Source organism: Tetrao urogallus (assembly GCF_951394365.1).
Source record: "Tetrao urogallus genome assembly, chromosome: 1".
NCBI classification, from domain to species: Eukaryota; Metazoa; Chordata; class Aves; order Galliformes; family Phasianidae; genus Tetrao; species Tetrao urogallus.
The window spans coordinates 179213649-179236071 of NC_136813.1; the positions used below are offsets into that span (position 1 = coordinate 179213649).

Consider the following 22423-nt stretch of genomic DNA (forward strand, 5'->3'; position numbering starts at 1 on the left):
ATCAGCAGCGCACCCGCCAGGGCTTTCTTTTTAGCCGGGGCGGTGCCGCCGCTCTGCCATTCTATTGGACGCTCGTGTTGTCAATCACTGCAAAAGGGTGGGCCGCCAGCACGCCGGCCCTCGCGGGAGCCCCCTTCTGGTGACGGCGGCGTTCCCTCCTCACCTCCCTCCCTCCCTCCCGCCCGCGGGGTTTGGCCTCGGCCGTGTACCCGGAGCGCGGGGCGGGCGGCGGGAGGGGCGAACCGAAATAGCCGGGTGAGGCCGGGTGACGCCGCGCGGCCCTGCGTGCGCGCCGGGACGGGTCCGCGTCGTTCGCTGTCAGTCCCCACGGGCCGCATCGGATGGGGTGAGGCGCCCGGCGCGGGGGACAGCGACGCGGCCATGGCCAGCAGCTGCCCCTGGGAGCGGACGGTGGCGGCGGGAGAGGAGGAGGCGCTGAGGAAGCTGCTCGTCCGGCTCCGCAACGTTCAGGAGAGGAAACGGCCGGAGACTCTGGCGCAGACGCTGAGCGACATGCTGGAGCTGGCGGCCCGACAGAGCGGTAAGGGGCGGCCTCTGCCCGCCCGCCCTCCCGGCCCCGCTCCGCCGGGCCCTAACGCAGCTCTCCGTGTCCCCGCAGCTCCGCGGCTGTTCGGCGGCTGCAACGCCCACGTGCCCCTGCTGCTGGTGCTCGACCTGTACGCGGGAGCGGCCGGCGTGCAGCAGGTAATGGAACGCTCCTCCCCGACACCGCGCGCGAGCGGTCCGCGGGTCTGTGGGCTCTTTACGGGCTTATCGTGGAGTCAGCGAATGGTTTGGCTTGGAGGGGACCTTAAAGCCCACCAGCCCCAACCCCTACCGTGGGCTGCACCAGCTCAGGCTGCCCAGGGCCTCATCCATCCCGGCCCTGAGCGCCTGCAGGGATGGGGCACCCACAGCTGTGGCAGCTGTGCCAGAGCCTTACAGCCCTCTGAGTAAAATATTTCTTCCTAACATCTAATTTGCGTCTCCCATCGTTTAATTTAAAGCCGCTTCTCCTTGTCCCTCGTGTAGAAAGTTGTTCCTCTTCCTGTTGATAAGCCCCCCTTAAATTACTGGAAGGCTGCAGTGAGGTCTCCCCAGAGCCATGTCCAGGTTGAACAGCCCCAGCTCTGTCAGCCAGTCTTCATAGGAGGGGTGCTCTGATCATCTTCATGGCCTTCTGGACCAACTCCAACAGCTCCACATCCTTCCTGTGCTGGGAGTTCCAGGCCTGGACACAGAACTCCAGATGGGGCCTCGGAAGGGCAGAGCAGAGAGACAAAATCAGCTCCTTCTGCCTGCTGGCTACCCCTCTTCTGATGCAGTTCAGGATACAGTTGACCTTCTGCACTGAAAGAGCACACAAGTGCTTCTGGGCTCTTCACGCTCTTCTGCACACCTGACAGTCTTCTGAGCTATCAGAAGTGCCTTCCAGTGTATTTCTGATGTGTCAATATTTTACCATAGTGACAGAGACTTCTAGCAGAATGGCTTAAGGTACATTTCTGCCCCTGTGGCCCAATCCTTTGACAGTCATACAGCTGGTTTGTAGGGGAAACATGCCCTGTACCTCGGAGGAGCGTCTGCAGCTGAAGGTTCTGCTTGGCTGCTCCTACAAATGTCCCGTGTAAACATGGGGTAGCACTTGACCGGCTCAGTGCTGAGCTCACAGTGCTGCTGCTGGGCCATGGAGAGCCCCTTCTTGGCAGGCATGTATTGAATTCCTGACTATGCTGTGCCCAAAGAACGTTTACAAACTCCAGATGTGTGCAACTCACTCTCTTTGTGTATTAAGTACGTTGGTATGGTTATAAGATTTCTGGCATCCTCTACTTGTTCCCAATTCACAAAACAAATCATGCTGCATATGCCTCTTAAATAATACTGTAGTGTAAGGTTTTTTTTTTAATTCATAGACCTTAGCTAGTGATCAGAACATATAATTCAGATTAAAATATGAAAGGTTCTTCTAAAGACTGAGTGCTTGTGCAGAGTCTGAAATTTTAATTTGTTTTACTGTAGAATTGTCAGGTTGCTAGGAAATAAAGATAAAGCAGTAATTTTTTTTCAGGATGAAGCATATTAGATATGTCACAATTCACAAAACCACTGCTGAGGAGTTCAGGCAAGGAAGTGAAAAACACGAGATTGAAGCACAGCCAGAAGCAGGTCTGAGAGGGCTGCATGAGGCTCTTAAGAATTCCATTACAAGGCAGCGATCACTTAGTTTTCATTTTAATAGTAGTATAAATCTCAACTTTAATTTGATGTAATGCAGAACTTTGAAGTGACTTCTTTGCATTACTACATTGTACTCAGGCATCAAAACAAAGCTCAAAGGCAGTGCAAAGCTCTAATCTGCACAAAATGCCGTGGGCAGCTCTTCCTTCACATTCTGTTATAGTATTTGCAAACACCTGCAGTGTCTCAGCAGAGTGCTGCCCTCCTTGCTGCATCCATTGCAGCTCATTGCGACCTTTGTGAATACAAAATCCTATGGCATCAGTGAGATGACATGGCCCTGATTTCGGTGTAGTCTCTTCATACTGCTAATGAATTTTCACTGAATAAGTTGATTGAATCTTTTTTTGCTTTTGGCATTATAATAAAACTGACTCTCATAATAGAGTAAGTGAGAGCCATATCTGAAATGAGGATTTTCTTTCCCATCCTGTGCTCACCTAGTTGCAAAGCATTGTATGCTGTTGCTGTTCCGCCAGCTTTTACTGAGTAAGTTTGCTTAACAGCTCAGTATTTCAGGTACCAGTGCAAATCAGGCTATGGGCATAAACCTTACAGGCTGCTTTATAAATAGAAAAAGACTGAGCTGTAAGGTCAATACCACTGTGAAGTAAAGTAGACATCTTCTAAGGGAACATGGCAGTTTCTTTGTTCAGTTACTGGCTGACACTAACTGGAGTGGGTTAGAAACTGTGGAGCAAAATTTGTGTGCACTTGAGGAAAGAGCAGTCAGCAGAGCCTTATTGTGTCACATAGAAAGGTGTGAGCTAATGTCATATAAATTCATTGCATGCTAGAAATGAAAAGGACTTGATTTAAAAATAACAGAGTTTCATTGCTGCCGTCAGCTGTCTGTACGTGTCGTGGCCGCTCAGATGTTTTTAAGAATATCTTTGTATTTTGTGCTTTTTTCCTTTCCCTTTAGAGTTTCTGTTATTTAAAAGATCCTTACTTGCTTATGTAACTGTAAATTGATAATAAGCTCTTTGTTATTTCAGGCTGTGATGTTAATATTGTAAAACTGACCTCATATCAGCAGGTCACATGTTTGCTTCTGACTTCCCTGGCTCCACAGTCCTTACAAATGTTTGGCACACTTGGAGTCACAATAATCCAAGTAAAAATGGTCGATAGAAATATCAATATCAGAGCCCATTTTAGTACAAAAATTACTTCTGTAAAGTCATTGTGCTGATTTTCATTGGGTTCTAAACTTAGCAATTACTATGGGAGAAAGTGGCCCTTCAAAATCTTTTCAAAATAATATACAGGGTATCAATTAATGGTCACCTCTGCAATGTATTTGCCTTGCAGCTTTGATATTTGTTGCTTTGGACATGGAAAATTAGATGGTATATAACCCCATACTGGGGAGCTTTGCTGGTCTGTATGTATTCAAAATTTGATTGAAACTGTCACACAGCCTAGACTAATTGTCTTGACTGTCCATATTAATTGGTTTCTACTTTAACATGGAGCAAGTCAGCTAGCTGTCTAAGCAAGGGGAGAGCATGGAAACTGGCTCATGGTCAAGCTCAGATTGCAAGTTTCAGCTGAAGAGTTAAATTGGCTTAAAATATTTGGCTCTGCAAATCTACACTGCAACAAAAGCTAAGCTACTGCAGGCAGTGTGAACGTAGTGCCTGTGACCCTATGAAGTGTAAGAACAGAATTCTTTTTCCCCGGGAGCTACATCACCTTTTTCATAGACTTGCCAAAGCTGTCACGAAAGCTGCCAAGTTTCTAGTCTGTGCTGCTCGTGTCTCTCGTCTTTCATGCTGCAGGTTAGAGATCACAGAATCTCTATGAACTCTGCAGTTATGCAGTTACACTCCATGGAAAAGGCTGCTTACTTTCCTGGTTTTGGTAGCTGTCTTGTCTTGACCCCCTTGCTCTATATAACTCTTCTGCTGAAATCTGGTTTAATTGTGCTTATTGTTTTTGAGCTATACCTAGATTATGGAATCATAGAATGGCTTGGATTGGAAAGGACCCCAGGGATCATCATGTTCCAACCCCCCTGCCACAGGGAGGGTTATCTTCTGTTTTAACCCTATTGATACAGCACACAGTTCTACTTCCACTTTTTGTTCTTCTCCTTTTTTTTTAATGTGCTCAGGTACTTTTATGCTTTTGTTTTCATTTCTATTTGTAAAATCCATTATATCTTGAATTTCTGACCTTTTCCAGCTCTCTTCCTCTCTTTAGTACAACGGGGTTTTCTTGTTCATCAGCTAATTTTTTTTCCATGGGTTTTGCTCAATGCCATCATCCACATGTTTGGTTTTATCAGCCTGAAGGCCGATACGCCCAGCATGCTGTCATAATGATAAAGACCATTGTTCCAGTATCAGGGAACAGGGAACGTGAACGACCAAAGAGGAGCATTTTTTTCAGTTTATTTATCTTGTTTATTTTCAGCTTTATTTTCAGAAATTTGAAAGTCAAGGCACTTGACATGGAGATTTCAAAAACAAATACATCCTTTCTCCCTATCAATTGCAATTAAGCATCAAATTCTTATGATGAGTGCTGTGCTTCAGTGAAGTTGGAATAGCTGTCCAGTGGTCTTTAGTGGCCCTTGATGGAATACTGTGGATCTCCTACCTTTTTTTTCCTCTCTCAAAATCCCTTATGTGTGTGTTCTCTAGCCTCAAGCAGTGGAAGGTTGTATGTTGCTACTAGTGATGCACTCAGAATCATTAGCATATGTTTGACTTTCAGCTCTTCGCTCTTTATGTCCTTTGTCTTGTGTTAATTAATTATCTCTCATTTAGCTAGGTATCTTTTCAGAACATGTATCTTCTGAAAGCCAGGGTATTAAAACATAACACTTAGGTTCCAAATGGACTATCTCTTCTACAATAGCTGTATTTTTCTTTTACAGATGGGTTGGTCACTTCTTTGCAAGTTGATTGAAATTTGTCCAAGCACTCTGCAGAACATAGCTCTTAAGGATGTTGGGAAGGACTGGGAAGTACTGGGTGTTCACCAGTAAGTATGTTGTACGCAAAGAGTTTTTCAAAATGTTTTATATCACGGCAGCATACATATGCAATAAAATGCTTTTATGTAAAGTTATTACATCAGCTTCTACATAAATATTTTTATGGATTTCTTCAGGTTTTACAATAAAAGATTCATGCAAGCAGGGGTCTTATCTGTGTGTATAAATTCCTGATGGGGAGAATAAAGAAAACTGAGCCAGGCTCCTCTCTGGGATTGCCTAGTGGTAGGACAAGAAGCATTAGGCACAAATTGAAATGGAGAAAATTCCTCTTAAACATGAAAAAAAACCAATCAGTTGTATTTTAATGGTTTGAGATTGATCAAAGAATGGAACGAGTTGCCTAGAGAGGCTGTGAAGTCCTAAGCCTTGGAGATATTCAGAACCCGACTGTCCATAGCTCTGAACAATCAGCTGTAATTGACCCTGGGCTGGGGAGCTGAAATAAGATCTTCTGAGCTCCTTGCCAATTACAGTGATTCTGGGATGCTGTGGCTGTGAAGATGTTTTATTTTAACAGACAGTATCACCTGGACAGTTCTGTGTATGTGTTATTCACAAATATGATGTGTTATTATCCACAAGTCTCAATTGGTATAAATCAAGACGTTTCTCACACCTGATCGTAGTTGTCTGAAAATAAAGTATTTAAAGTAGTCACCTCAACTACATGTGAAGTCAGAGGACACAGCTACTTTCAGAAGGTGATTCTTTCCATCGTTGCAGTAAGTAATGCTGAAGCAAGGCATGCTTGGATTTCAACATGCCCATATCTCTCCATTGGCTCTTGAGGGAGCCTAACCAAAAGTGGCTGTGTTTAGATGGGATGAAGACTGACAAAGGTTAACTGAAGTTGTACCATGATAAATGCTAGTTGCAGATGCAAGTATAATACAAATGGAAGAGAAGGGCTTGCTTTGGTGCCCTCTCACTTTGACAGGTTGCCTCATTCAAGGCAGATAATGACAGCAAGAAGCTACAGCCGTATGACTTCACTAGTAGATCTTTCTCTGCTTTTACAGTCTTCACCATACCCTTCCTTAGAAAGGCTGCTACTGTTACGTTACTTGCATGAAGTTGTGGTATGTCTGTTGTGGTTTGTTTTTTTTAATGGTGGCTAGAGTACAGAGTCAGCAGGGGCATGAACTGCCTTGTTTTTGTTGGAAAGCACAAGTGATTTTTTGTTGCTTTTCATGAACAATAATGAGGTGAAGCTGTACCAGCTAGTTACGATTTCTTTGGCACACTTGTTAATTAACTTATTCTGGAAGGTACAGTAACTCTAAAGATAGTGTTTATTCTTTGGTCCCCAGAAAATTACTCCGTTTTTGAGCTGGTATTTCGCAGTCTCCTGTTGCGGGTTATACACTCACACTTGTGAGATAAGCAACACATAGCCACCCATTTGCTCCCTCCAGTGGGACTGCAAAGAGAATCAGAGGGGCAAAAGTGAGAAAACTCATCATTTGACATAAAGGCATTGCAATAAGTAAAAGAGTAAAAATCAATAAAACAAAGCAAGTGGCATAAAAGCAATAATTTGCCACCGGTCCACCAATGTCCAGCCATTCCCCAAGCAACAGCAACCCTTGGCAAACTTCTCCCAGTTTTATTGCTGAACATGACATTACATGGTGTGAAATATCTCTTTGGTCAGTTCAGGAGAGCTGTCGTGGCTGCATTTCCTCCCAGTGTATTGCCCACAGCTGATTATGGAGCAAGGAGGTAAAGAAATCTTCATGCTACAGTTTCTACATGGGTATGCATGTATGCTCACACCTGCAAATAGAAAACAAAATGCATTAGGAATGTCTAAGACTACAACATTTTAATCAGCAGGTTAGGGAACCACATTTATAGGTGTTAGTTACTCTACCAGCTTGGTTAGGGTGGCTCCTTGTTTTTGTTGACTCATCACCCAGATACTCAGTCCATCCACTTGGGCTTACGCTTGGCCAAGAATTTGCCTCAGGACTGAAATGCCAGTATCCAAAGTGTGCATACAGGAACTTCAGGGAGGAATCTGTTCTGAGTTTGAAGTGTGGGGGGGAAGGAGGTGGGGGGGGAAGCATCTGCATTTAGTTGGATTTTATTTTCTATTCTTAAGATAATCCACACACAATATTTTTTCTAGCCCTCTTCTGTGTTCTGTGATCATCACAGCTGCTACAGTAGCGCTCCAGGAGAGATTTATGCTAGCAGCATCATAGTACATCAAGAAAATAAATAAAAAACTTTTAATAAAAAATACATTTTAAACATTAAGAAATAAATACAAAGAGGAAATATAATCATCCTAGCTTGTAAGTACAGGCATTAACAAAGCACACAACATCATCATTATTCAGTGTGTGGCCCGCTGCCTTGTTTTGGATACCCTGTCTGAAAACTGGCCTATTAATTTCTTCTTCGCTTTTCTTTGCATTCGTCAATATTGCCTAGAGCTTTACAATCTTGTTGGGAGGAGTTGTTACAGATTTGAGGTCACCATCTTAGTAAATGGTGTTAGAAACATCAACTGATTTTTAGGTGCCTAATGTGATGCATGCTCTGGATTTTTCAGAGTAACTACCATTGCTTGACTCTCTTAGTGTTTAAGAATTCAACTTCATTTGACTCTGCTTGCAACATTTCAGAGGTTAATATCCACAGATTTTGTATCCGTGGAAGTTGACTCACCCAGAAAGGAGAGAGTGTGCAATTGTGAGTCTGTGAAACACTTGGTAGTGATTTGTCCAGCATCACATAAGTGCTGTACAACAGAACCTTAGGGTAGAATTCTCCATGATGCTGTTCAAATTCTTTAGCTGAGTAATTGCTTTTTCTCTTCCAGAAAATCCTTCATAATTCACTGTAACTTCATCCTTGCAACAAACAGAACACTGCCATACCATCACTGGAACAGGTTGCCCAAGGAGGCTGTGGATGCCCCATCCCTGGAGGCATTCAAGGCCAGGCTGGACGTGGCTCTGGGCAGCCTGGTCTGGTGGTTGGCACATAGCAGGGGATTGAAACTAGATGAGCACTGTGGTCTTTTTCAACCCATTCTGTGATTCTATGATTCTATGATCTACAGCCTGCTGCACACCACGGCCCTGCTTTCTGTAGAATAATTAGAATAATTGTGTTCTGAATAAAACTTGTCTTCTGTAGAATTAATAGAAGTATACACAGTTAAAAATTAAATGGCTTTAAAGACTGCTGCTAATTTCTGTTCTTGTTTGTTCTTTTTTTTTTAAGTAACTTTGATTTTAAAAAAAGTATGTTTGTATTTCTTTATCTATAACTCTTCCTTTTTTCTTTTTTCTTTTTTTTTTAATTTTTAGGCAGATTCTTAAAATGCTCACAGTCCACAAAGGAAATGTAATTCTCTCAGTAATAGGACTAAAAACATTAAATCTACTCCTGATGTCAGGTATTGTCTGTTAATTTTTCCTACTCTATCTGAGCCTTTAAAACACAGAACTGTGGTATAAATTGTGTGACTGTACGCTTTGCCCTGGCTTGTCTGTTTTACTCTCCAAAGTCATTTGTACTCGTACGCAAAGTAATAACTGTACTGTTTTGCACCTTTTTTGAACTAGGTGGAAAGGAATCTTCTAATTGCAAGGCCATGAAGAACATGCCTTGCTATGCTTGTTATTAGCATGGGCATAAATACTTGCTGTATAATTAAGTTAAATAAGTAAGAGCTTATTCTTCCTTAGCAAAGTATAAACTTGATGACAGTCTGACTTGATTTCTTTAGTACTGGTTTGTAGATTTGAAAGGAGTAAAATCATCTCTGCTGTATTTATTATTCTGCTCTCCAGAGACTCAATCTTACCGGATACTGAGACCTTTTTTCTCAGTCCTAAACTGTTGAAATTAAAGAGAGACTGCAAAGGAGGTATTCTGCTAGCTTTATTCATGGTAGCGTATAATACTAAATTATTGTTCAAATAGGAATGTTTCCACTGATTTTAGAAAACATTAGAATCAGCCTTGTTTACATAATAAAGATTAGACTTTATTTTAGGTAGTTAAAGCTCATCTGGCTGTCCAGGTTTCTGCTACAAGCAGCAGAATGAGGCAGGCCCATTCAGAAAATGCTGCATGCTATTGATTTATCTATTTTTTAAGATTGTTACCTCATGAACCTGATTTCCTCTTCTTTTTAATTACAGACTTAAACTCTCATTCCAACTATCTTAATTCAGAAAAATATTTCAAATTGTACCTTGTTACTTTGTCAGAGAAGACTGCTAATGTTCTTTTTGTCTCTGAGCCCAAAAACTTGAACTGCATTCTAGCTGGAAGTGATTAGCCACAATGGCCAAGAGAGTGCAAATATGATTTCATGATACAGATGGACAGATATCATGGTTCACCCCATTTGCTTTCCTCTGTAAATGTATTCCAGCCCTCGGTATTGCAGCAGTTTTGTCAGTGAAATTCTTCAGCTTGAAAGAAGTGTCCTTTTGGGTTGGTTGATTTTCCACCAGTTTAGCAAGTTGAACTGGCTCACTGAGAGGTCTGACAAGTGCCAGTGCAAAGTGGGAGCAAGAGTGTAGAGGGGAAACTATCTTTTTTGCCAGTAATGTTTTAGAACATACCAATTGTATTCTAAAATATGGCCTTAAACAATAACAGCCTCCTCTGTTATACGAAAACCTGGATTTGAGCCATCAGAGTATAATTTAAGGGCAGAATTAAAGACTTTGGGATTTTAATGTTGAGTACAGTTCTTCAGTAAACACACTGAGAATGCATCAGCTCAACATATGATCTCTTCTGTTTAGATGTAATTGCTTTCCTGCTCCTGGAGGAAGAAGTGGATGTGTTTTCCTTGGTATTTAATGCCATGCACACCTTCCCTAAAAATGAAGAGATCCAGCAACATGGGTGTACAGCGTTATGCAAGCTTTTTGAAAAAGGTATTTGTATTTTGTGAGTTATTAAATTGGGAAATGTACAGGTTGGGAAGGGACTGTAGATACTTATTTAACTGGAAAAAAAAAAGTATTCTTGCATTTCAGATTAAATGTATTAAATGTGTTCCTTGAAAGAGCTAACTCAAAACGCGTTTTCACTGTGTTCCATTACTTACATGATGTCTTGGTGAGGAACGCCTGAACTTTGATCTGTAAAAAAGACTGAAAGGCATTTTTGCAAAATAATCATAGGGAAGCATTTAAAAGTCAGAACTCAGTTACAGAAAATGTAGTCTGGAAAAACTGCTGGTAAAAGGGGCTCGGTTTTTGTAAGAGGAATCTTTATTGAGGAAAATGGAAAGTACGGGTATGGAGAATACCTATGGAACACATGTTCCACAGAAAATAATTGTAAGGAAACTTTATAAAAACAATTACATTTTCTCATCTTGTATCAGAATATGAATTATTTCCTCAAAACATGCATTCTTTCTTTTCCTTTTTAATTTAGTTCCAGAAGAGCAGCTGACTGAATTTGTTGAAAGCAAAGATCATATGATCATATTGGAAGTATTTAAAGAGTTTCCAGAGAAAGAAGAGGTGATTCTTCCTGCACTTTATTCATTACATTCCTTAGCTGGTCCGTGTAAGTGCATTATTGAAAATCATTCTTCCCATATCTTGTATCAGCTCGCCTCAGTGCGTGGTAATCTTTTGGTGACTGTGAATAAAATAAAACTTACATGTCTCTCTAGAGAAAAACTGATGCTGCAAAAATGGTGACTCATTTTGCCAGAGGGTACAGCATTGCAGTGAGAATTGGTTGGGAGTGGTCAGGCAAATCACATTTCTGTTCTCTATGGGAAATACTGACTTGTAGTTTTTAATGAGACTTCTTCCTTTTCAGCCATTCTTGTAGTAATTATATCTCCCATAAAGAATCTTTCTTCTGCTCAGAATAAGTGATAACTAAGATACTTACCATGGTTGTAGGGGTTAAATTTCAAGTTCTCTGCCTTTTAAAAATGATTGAATAATAAGACCTATTTACTGACCAAATATATATTCAGTAAGTTTATGTAGCCTGTAAGGACCATTGCTGGCCGAGGCTATTCCACGGGGGAAGATTTCCCATGCACTCCAATGCAGGCCAGGGCTGAGAAAATGAGTTTGGCTCAAGCACCCCTCTCTGATCATTCAGTGGTATCTGCAATGAGGAACATGAGTAGCACTGCACACATTATGGAGTCTCATGATGCTTCATACATCCTGTCTATTTGTATAGGAAGCATGCTGGCCCAGAGAATGCCGTAAAACAGGAACTAGACTGTAGTTTCCCACATTTCATCAGGCTCTGAGCTGTTTAGTTTCTCATTTACAAGCTTTTAGCTTTTCCAGTTTGTGTTTAAAAATTAAGCATTCCTTAAGCCAGAAATAGTTGTACCTTAACCCAGAAGTTATTTCTGTTTCCTAAGGAAGAGGGTGCCAAATTCTAAGGACTTTTAAAAGAAATAATTGCTTAGACAAAGTGTATTAGTTCCAAGAGGAGACCATGACAAAGATTTTGTTCAAGGTAGGTGTTCATTTTAGAGTTAGCACGTTCAATTTTTGATGTGAAGGACTGAAAATAGGGATGTGCATGAATATGCAAAGCAAGGCTACTTAGGCCAGCATTCATACTCTGTACATCCCACATTACATGCACCTTGGAGAAGCCACCTTGGAGAAAATCATTCAGCACACACATAGGCTTTGTTCCATCTCATATTTCATAAAAAATGGAAGGGTGGAAGTTTATCCCAGTGCTGTACAAGAACTCTTTCTAATTTCAGTCATCTTGACTGAATGAGTGAATGCTTTGCTGCCAGCTGTCCACCAAAGTCTGTAGGGAAGTGATGTATCACATGAGTTTTGCCATTTAAATGTCACACATTGATACATCTGTCCAGGCTTCTCCTATATTTAATGAGGAGAAACAGGCACCTCCAGCAGAAATTTTATCTCAGGCTGACAGAGGTACCTGTTATGCCCTGAATTATGGACTGCTCAGATCTCCTCATCAGTTTCTGTGAGATTCTTGATGTTCAAGTTTTGGTGGTTAAGGTTAGATGTTACACATCTCATCTCCTTTTCTCTAGCTGGTGCTGGGAAATGGGGGCTCACTATGTATGTAGCACAGCTTTGATGTTGCAGGATGTAAATATGTGCTTAATTATGCTTAATTATGCTTATTAGTCAGCAATTTTAGAATCTTATGAATACTGTAATATGTTTATTATCACCTGTGAATTGATGACTTGTGAAGTGTGCAAAACTTTAAAAGGTATTTTCCAGTTAAGAATGATATTACTAAACCACCATTATATTAAAAGCATTGTGAAAAGTACCTTCCTTCACTAACAGAGTGATTCAGAAATGCTTCTCACCAGAACTTCCTGTTTTGATTTGCAGAAAATCATTATATATAGGAATGCCAAGCTGTTGAAAAGAATATTAAGAAAGTTTGTGGACTTCTGTAGGGCAGATCTGAACTGTCTTGGAGTCAGTGACAGGATTCTCTTTCATTTGTTGGGGCCAGGATTTGTCCAACATTATCTACTGCAAGGATGCTTTCATTTTTTTAATTAATGTTTTTAATTAATGTAATTCTATTTTGTTTATAATTACTAAATGCAAGATTGCGGTCCTCTCTAGAAAAGGATGCATTCCATCACTTTACTGGATGATTTCTCCCACTGATTTCTGTATCTGACCTGCATAATAAACTGTAAATAGGGTGTAAATAGGGTGTAAACTGTAAATAGGTGACTGAGCCCTGGCACATGCTGCCCATAGAGGCTGTGAAATCTCTGTCCTTGGAGATACTCAGAAGCCATTTGATCATGGTTCTGGCTCAGGCGGATCCTGCTCGATCAGAGGGGTTGTTCCAGTTGACCTCAGAGGTCCCGTTCAATCTCAGCCATCACTGACTCTGTGAAATACAGAATTTGAACTGACTTTCAAAATATCATAGGAACATTAGATGAATATTTCTATGCCCTCAGTATGTAATAGTTATATGGTAGAAGTGATTTGAACCAAATTTAGACTTGGTGACTTTCACTCTAAAAATGAAAGAAAACGAAAGAGGAACAACACGGTTAGAACAAATAAATGACATCTATTAGAAGTGAGAAATCTAAATTGTTTTCAGGCTGCATGCGCCTGGCAATATCTATCATAATGCTGTAAAATATGGTAGTGAACTAATATTTTTAAATCTGTTCATCTTTAAGAAAGTATTTACATACTGGTAGTTACTGAGGATGATACATGGCATGGTGTGAAATGGAACTAATCCATAAAAATTAATATGGACTCTGAACTTAATGAATTATTTCCAAGTGTTGGTAGTCATTAATTAATGCTTTCTATGGCAGGACTAAGAAAAAAAAATGCCACTCTCTTCTCAAATTGTAAGCAAAAGTTGAAACATGGAATCCATTTTCTAACTCTATTTAATGAAAGTCTCTATTACAACCTAATTACTGTTTTTTTTCTCTTGAAAAGTAATTTTTGTTTCTGTTTCTTTAGCCAGCAATGTTGAAGTGCTCATGTCTGGAAATGTTCGCTGCTACAATGTTATTGTAGAAATGATGAAAAGTTTCCCCAATAGTGAAACTGTTCAGGAAGTGTGTTGCTGCTTGTTGCATAAGCTTACTTTGGGTAAGTTCACAATTTCTTTTTTTTTTTTTTTGTCAGTTTAGTCCAACCGTGTAAGAATCAGAGTTACTGACGTCTAGTGTTAAAGCCAGCTAGGGCTACGATGCCAGTTAGTCTTCAGGGGGGTATATTGCTCGGTATTTCTAACAAAGTGAAGGTGTTGAGGTAACACAGTAGCAGTCAGTATGGAATCTTCCGTGATAAATGTTAGTAACAATGACAGAAGCTGCCAGAAAAGCCTGGAGAAAAGAGTTAGCAGATCAATAGATCTCCCATTCTTTATAACATTATTATAGAATGGAAGAAAAGTCCTTCTAAAAGTATTTTTTGAAGTGGTAGTGCTGGATGTGTGAGAACTTGGTGCTGGTATGGAATGATATGAGAAGCGATCCCCAAGGCTGTGTTTTTCCTGCTGCATTCAAACAGTAATCCAGTAAGCTTCTTCTGCATTCATTCCTGCTTGGTTGTGGTGCCTGCCTCAGGGCCCCCTGCCTGCAGCCATGGGACAGGCAGTTTGCTGGGCTTCTCTTGGCTGTGGTCCTTTGTTCATCTCAGCTGACAAGGGCTGGTGTCACATCAAGCAAAATAATAGTAATGTCTAAAAGAGATTGGATATACCTCTTTTCAGCTCTGTGCTATCTCTTGCTGTTGTAGTAAGCTGATCTGAGCAGTTGCTAAGGATTATGTAATAGGAAGTTCAAATGAAAATAAATATATTTTTCTCTCTACTGTTTTAAAAAAGACTGTGAGTAGCAGCTGAAGTAGCCTATGCTGCATGGCAGGTTCCTCATCACTCAGCCAAGGTCTTTCTCATGAGTTAGACTTCCCATTTCTTGCAGGTGGTGGCCTGAAGCCAGTACCACTGCACAAATCCCGTAATCAAATCGATCTCATCCTGTCACCATCTGTTTCCTCTCCTTCATGCAGATACTGTGCAGAATACAGATCAAACTTGACTGCAAACCAGAGCAACTTGCACTTCCCCTCCAGAAAGCCAAATAAACATTTAAAGAGAGTGTGGTGGCTTCTGAGGTGGTATTTGCAGCTCTTAGGCAAGAGGTGATGTTACCCTTGAGCTTCCTGTGCAAGGCCAACTGAATGGTAACATTTGTGAGGACACAGCAACTCTGTTGACATGCTGTGATCCTGCCCTGTGTGCAACCAACCTGATTTCATGGTCTCTCTCAGGCAGGAACATGCATTTGTCACGAGTGTTTATTGACTATCAAGTAATAGTGACAGTTAAACAGCCACGAGATCTGTTACTTCTTCTTTCAGCTTAACAGATGCCTTTCCTCTTGATAAAGTGCCACTTTGGGAGGGATATGGGAAGAGGTGTCCACAGCAGCAGACAGTGAGGGAAACAAGTATGAAGTTTCTAGGTTGTCCTTCCTGCCAAGCACATGAGACTGGTAAAGAGGTGGGGTTAGGTTTTCTTGTGTGTAATTCCATCTCTGAAGCTCAAATACAGGTATTTCAAGTACTTGAGAAACATTGATACAGATTTGAATTTCACTTTTCATGCTGCTAACGTGATTCTCATTGTTATGAACAATAGTTAAAATTAAATGTCAAAATAGAAACCGTAGCTATTGAGCTGTGTTTTACCACATGAGTGTTGCTGTATTATGCGTGATATTTGTTTTCACAGTAAATTGAGAAGTTATTTTATTTTTCTTGCTTTCGTTTGTGCAATTCCTTATATTCAACATACAATATGTGCCGTACAGCTTATGATAAAATCTGTGCTTTAAATGCATTAATCATTAAAAGCTAGTTCTTTCTACTGTTCCACAATGTATGTGTTCTGGATTTACAAAGGTACTTTTGATCTATTTTATGAGGACAAAATCAGAAGGTGAAACAGGGTTAAAACAGTCTCTTGGCAGGATAAATCAAATCATTGCAGGAATTCAACACCACTATTGCTTTTGCTTCCTGGCAGGAAGTCTGCAAATGATACACAGACTGTATCCTTCTTATTTTGCTGACAGCATATATTTCATTTTGCATTAAACCTCATTCTTTTTATTAAAAAAAAAACAAAAAACATCGCAAAGAACTTGGATTCCACTTGTCTTTTTCTTTCTCTTGTTCTTTCCTCATATAAAATAATGTTATGTGAATACCCCTAAAAATAAATCAAATGTTTGCTACACACAGTTTTTGCATTAGGTGTTGAGAAATTCATGCTAAATGTGTGTAAAACTAGGTATGTGTTTATGTTCACTTAATATCTTAATCTATTTTCAGGAAACTTTTTCAATATCCTTGTGTTACATAAGGTTCCAGAAGTCATTGTGAAGGCTGTGAAAACGTATTCTGAAAATGCAAAGTTACAGGCTGCAGCTCTCAGTTGTTTAGCTCTTCTCAGTGAGTAAATTCATTTCTAAATACATCAATATGTTACTTAATTAGGAAATTGGGAGATCAGTGTTTTAATATTTAATATTTAATTTCCTGTTGTTCTTAGTTCCATTTCTTTAATGTGAAAGCCTCAAATAAGGTAGCTTTGATTTTCTGCATGCTTAGTTAAGGTTTGTTTTGTTAATATGATAGTATGACATTCTTGTGTTCATGCCATATTGCTGAATGTTCAGAGCTGGAAAGTCATGCTGAGAGATCCTAACAGGGCAACCTACTTGTTTTCATAGGGAAATGTTGGATAATTCCTCCTTAATAAAAAAGTTCTGGAAACAACAATGCTAATTTGATGCCATGTTTGCCACGTACAGCAGTGCTCACATTGTGCCAGTTGACTGCAGCACTAGATCAGAGCTTGTACTTGAGTTCTGAAATCAATTAAAATGCTTAACCTTTTCCTTGAGTACACCTCAGTTGCTATTTTTAAACAGAAGTTAGTCAGCCAGTGGCAAAAAGCTGATCCTCTTACTCTTCGAGATATACAGAAGTCACTAGAAATGCTGTGTAGCAGTCCTCAAAAAGGAAATGTGAGAAATCATCACACACTCCAGTAAGCTTCAAATAATATAGTCAGCATTGATACATTTTTTTCTTAAATGCTGAAAATCACAGGCATAAGATGATTTATTTTACATTAATTTGCACTTTGTGGGACCAAATTTTTCTCTGAGCAACTTCAATTTGTGTTTTTAAATGGTTTCACTCTTCAGAGTGAAGATGGCTCTGTGATAGGTGGTTACGTGCAGATGAACCACAGTTACATTATGTGTGTGTTGTTCTGTATGTAAATACATAATATAGCATAGCATGTATGTGCAGGTCTTTTCAGAACCTCAGCCTTGACTGATATGTAATTACCTACTTACAGATACACTGAAGTACTATGTAAGAAAATGTTTGATTCCCATTATAGCCCTTTTTCAATTAGATATTTTTCAATTCTGTCACGGAACTTGTGTCAAAAGACTTCCCCTTCCCTAGGAAACATTAATCCTCCACCTGACTTTCCCACATAGATAATGTGAGTAGCTCTATGACTACAGGAAGGTTAAGACGTAAATGTTTTGTCTTTACATTAAGAACTGATTGCAAATATTTTGTATTTCAAGCTGAAACAATATTCTTAAACCGAGACTTAGAGGAAAGAAAAGAAGAGGAGGAGGAAGAAAAATTATGCTGGTTGGAAGCATGTTACAGAGCATTAGAACTGCACCGGAAAAATACAGATGTACTGGTGAGAACTTCTGAACAGCAAGGCTGTGGAAAGACTGCATTACTCATTAAATGAAATGTTTAGGAACAAAATTATCTCCCCTATGTCCTCAAACAAACAAGGCCTCAGAGACCGGATCAGCTTATAGGAAAAAATCTTTCTGTTTTTGCCATTCTTTCCTTTGTTCACCTGAACCAGTTTCATTCAGTCTTTGGATCAAATGCAGTTAGATGGTTAAGAATTACCACCTGGAACCTTGGTCATACAAAAACTTGTTGGCAGCAAAACACAGACCCATCGAAAGAAGACTTAATGCTGGTCTAAAATGAATCTCAAAATAAAAATCAAATAATGAGAGTGTGGCACGTGCTTGTAACTCCGGCCTACGCCAACTGGCAAGGAATGTGCCAGTCAGTACTTCATTGTGTTTCCACATAAAGCCACTTGTATCTTTTCACAGAATCATAGAATGGTATGGGATCATCTACTTCCAGCACCCCTGCTGTAGGCGTAGAATGAAAAACACTCCACCTATTTGGAGATTTTTAGGTTTTATTTTGTTATTCTTAAGATGTATCTCTTTAATCTTTTTGTCTCATCTTGTTTTATTTAGGAGGCTGCATGCTGGGCTTTGAAAAATCTGTTTCTATATCAACGCAGTCTTCATGAGAAGATTGGAGATGGAGATAATCAGTCAGTGTTAATACCTTTAATTTTATTTCTTTTATGAATAAATGTTTCTAATGTTGTCTAAATGTTTCTAATTATGTCTCATGTTTCTAATTATTTTTATTTTTCCTACTTGTTTTATAATGCATGACAAAATGCATGGCAATCAACATGGAAAATTTATTTATCATAAAGTATGATAACCTCTACTCAGGCCAAATTGCTAGTGTTTTAATAAAGGATCAGAACACAGTCTAATAGAACTGATTTGTACAGTTCACAAGAAACTTCTTCAGTGCAACAAAAATAGGGAGTATTAAAAATGTAGGAGTGGGAAAAATAGAGAAGATTAGGATGTGAGTATGGAAAAGCAGTGTGTGTTCTCCCACAAGTTAGATGAAAGGGCATGGTAGGGAGAGTGCTGCTCATCAGGGAGAATCTAGGCATGCATAAGACAAACTTTCATTTAACTTATACTTTTTCTCAGAGTTTCTGCTAATATCAATCATTCCAAATTTGATTAGCCTGTTTTTTCACTACTTTTTGCACCTGAAATCGCTTGGAAGTAACTGCTGTAATATGGTCAATGTATGTTGATTTATTTCTCTGTGAAAGGTTCCCCATAGATAGAGCGGTGATGCTGTCCATGCTGATGCACTCCTCTTCCAAAGAAGTGTTTCAGGCAGCAGCTAGTACCTTGGCAATTTTGTCGCAACAGAATGGTAAGAGAATTTAACTATCTTTACTTCCTAATTCCACATGAAAGTATTACTTTTATTTTAATAATAATTACATTATTATTATAGTACTGAAGAGTGTTTAAAGTGTGCTATTGTTTGAATACAGTGTTCAAATTGATTAGAATATTATTTTGTGTTTTTGTGTAACTTCTTGTTGTGTTCAGTAGGGAATTTATTTCTTGTTTTGGAAAAGTTGCTCTTAGCTAATATTGAGGAGTCTATGTGGAAGAGGTCTCTTTAATTCTTGGCATTGTATCAGTAGGAAAGAGAGGCCTGAAGGGGGAAAAAAAACGTAGATCTCATGCTGCTTTACACGTGTTCACCATGAACACTTGGGGATTTGAAATGAGCTATCAAGTCTCAGTAAATGACCAAAAAGCTCTGTCTTTTTTCTTTGGGTGGGTTATCTGCACTGGGGAGTTCTGTGCCACCCCAAGCAGCAATTGTGTTGCCATTGCAGAAGATATGGAGAGGCTCACCTCTTTATATGCTTGTTTAAGTCTCTATCGTGTTTGAATTTCACCAAGAGCAGTACTTGTTGAAACTCACACCAGCAAGAATTACTGACAAATTCTATTTTCTTGCTTAATACAGGGGATTTGAGCAGTCCTGTTGACTGCAGGGAATCGCATCATGTGTAGAAACCTAAGCATATACATAACAGTTTTCAAGATTGTTTCAATCCTGATTATGTCCCCTAACTTGGTTTCCTAACTTTTTTCAATTTGCAGACCCCCTCAAAATTTTTCAGTGGAGATGTGGACCTCTGGGTAGAATATTTAAGCCTACTGACAGTTGGCCTTCTTTTGTTAGATACCTTTCCCAGAATCCATTGACATGGTTATGGACCTCAAGTGGTTTGTAGACTGCACATTGATAACCACTGACTAGATAGGAAGATAAACATTAACAGTTAATTGCATTCTTTAGGTGAGAAAGCATTGTTTTATCGCTGGGTTTCTGAGCCACCCAAAATATCAATATAACAGTAAGAGTTTTTGTTATTTGTTACAAAAGTATATATCTACAGGGAGAAATCTCATAAATGTAACATACTGTTATGTATTAGTTCAGGTACTTTCATAATGGGTTACTTAAAAGTAGACCTCTGGTTCCTGTTTCCAATTAGAAATCCACAGCCAGTTTTCATGTTGTCTTTTTTTTTCCTTTCCTTTTCCCCACCCCAAATTAAGGTGTTTGCACCAGAAAAGATAGACATAAAGAAGCGTAGTAAAACCCTATGATACAATGTAATGTTGCATTAACTAGCCATCTGAAATGGATGCGTGGATCTGGGAATGACAAGAATTGGTGATAATTGCCATGATAATAAGGAAAGTTTTTATAATATTCCCATCTGTAGTGGCTACAGTTATAGCTACAGCTTGTGCTTAGGTATTTGGATAATAAATGATGTGTTAAAAAAGTAATTGGAGTGGGTTAATATTTCATTTTTTAAGTCTTACCTTGAAAGTTAGAAGCTTTTTTGGAAGTTTTTCTTCTAGATTTCCTGCTGGATCACAGAGTACAGTTCAGAGAAAAAATTCTTTAAGAATAAACATCTTAGAAATAAAAGTAAAAAGTAAATAAAAGTAAAGCAATATATTCTCCTTCTTTAAGTTAACGTTATGCAAGTAAAGATAGCAGATGTATTTAAACTGATTAGTCACCTCAGGGCTTCTAATGTTTTTGATTAAGATATGCAAATTGAATTTGGCTTCAGCTTGAATCGTTTCCTATTTTGACTGACAGTTCTATAGCATGTATGATTTTGAAGAAGAAAATCAAAAAGGAAAAAAGTTAGGAGTTCTGTTGTTTTTGAGATCTCTACAGAGAGAGAGTGAGATACTTGCTTATGTGAAGCTTGCTGTTTTGTGTTGTAGTAAATATTAGGAAGACACTTTTGGCCAAAGGAATACACATGAATGTTCTGGAGATAATGAGGAAACACCCACATGCTCCCGAAGTGGCTGAAAGCGCCTGCAGAATTCTGAATCACGTTTTTGAAGGAAGGTAATGTACTGAGAAATAACACGGCACTTCCAAAGTGAAGGTCTGCTCCAAACAGATGCACTGCTGTAATTGATTACATTTATCGCCTGTTTCCTATATGTTAGAATTGACTAGGCTGACACTGAATCACATCCAGCCTCTCTTGTTAACCACACTAAATTCACTTGATAGCTAAGAACGTTTCCATAATATTAACTCCATTTAATAAAAAAATTGTGATAATGTTTCTTTTGTATTGGCTTTTGCAAATGCTCTAGAACATGAGTGCAAAACAAACCTCTGACTCAGAAATATCAGTGTAGGGTGGAAACGTGATTCCATTCCAAGTGTCTTGCCAAGTTTTTCCAGCCTTCTCCAATACCTATATATATGCTAAGCTGTCAGTGAAAAAATGACAGACTCGATATATATTCATAGAGCTTTTTACAAATAATTTGATTTTATAAGGAAGAAAATTTCAAAACTTCCATAATCACGCTTGTAGGAATAAAATGCTTTGTAAAGTAAAGGAAGAAAAATTACCTTAGAAGTGAATTATAGGCTTTTGGCCACAAAGGTTTTTTTTCTTCAAAATTTGAGCCTAAATGATTGATATTTTTCTGTTTATTCTGCACATATCTGGCAAATCATCAGTATTTTGTGGCAACTGGAGAGCAGTAAGTTAGGGAAGATGTATCTTCTCACATAGAATCCAAGTGAAATATGTAAATCCACCATTCACCCTGAATGAAGTACTATACTCTCTGTGTATCAATATTCTGGACTGAATTGAAAATTACCTCTCAGTTGTCTCAAACTGAATTAATTACATACTCTGCATTCATGTAATGGCGTGAAAATAACATATTTATTATGCAGCTAAAACATACAGTGTTCAAAAGGAATATCACACAGTGATTAACAGTTAAGAGAAAGAAGCAAATGTATGTACAACTTAGAAATGCAGTATTCTTATTCATGTTAAAAATAACATTTTCAGTTTCCCTCATTTGGATATAATGACAGTAGCTGCATCTGAAGTTGTAAAAGCCATGAGAAAACATGAGAAATCACTCTCTGTACAACTGGAAGCACTTCGAGTCCTTTTACACTTTATGATGCCTGGTAAGTTGTCTAAAACATAATCAGTGTGGCATCATACACCACATTGGACAAAGTAATTAGATAGCTGGGTTTTAATCTTTCTCATCTTATGTGACAGCCTTTACCAAAAAACCACCAAAGTTGCATGTTTAACAGAGCAGCTCTAAATCTTTATTTTTCAAGATAAAATCATAGAAAGCAACAGGCCAAAATTATCACTGCTGATATCCCTTTGATTTCATCAGTGATGGTTTAGCTCTGCTGTAAAGAATGAAGGGAATGAATGTGGAGTCATTGCTTTGGTTGAATACTCTCATCGAAGACAATCTTTTAGTGAGAGCAAGCAGTGATAATGATATCAACATAGGGTTTTTTGGTAGTATATCTTGAGAGGAACAGCAAAATTGGATCTCTGACA

General features: G+C 39.2%; 1 protein-coding gene across 1 annotated transcript in view; it reads left to right on the top strand.

Annotated features, from left to right (window-relative positions):
* Positions 1-381: 381 nt before the first annotated feature.
* Positions 382-22423, top strand: part of LRRK2 (leucine rich repeat kinase 2) — a gene marked incomplete at both ends in the record, with an annotated part of 61395 nt that continues 39353 nt past the window's right edge. Inside the window, 13 exons of the mRNA XM_079536224.1 lie at positions 382-541; positions 620-705; positions 5129-5235; positions 8575-8663; positions 10030-10164; positions 10673-10807; positions 13735-13866; positions 16117-16236; positions 17397-17521; positions 18114-18193; positions 18785-18891; positions 20793-20922; positions 21902-22026. Of these exons, the coding sequence (XP_079392350.1) occupies positions 382-541; positions 620-705; positions 5129-5235; positions 8575-8663; positions 10030-10164; positions 10673-10807; positions 13735-13866; positions 16117-16236; positions 17397-17521; positions 18114-18193; positions 18785-18891; positions 20793-20922; positions 21902-22026 (1531 nt within the window). The remainder of the gene's footprint in view (positions 542-619; positions 706-5128; positions 5236-8574; positions 8664-10029; positions 10165-10672; positions 10808-13734; positions 13867-16116; positions 16237-17396; positions 17522-18113; positions 18194-18784; positions 18892-20792; positions 20923-21901; positions 22027-22423) is intronic.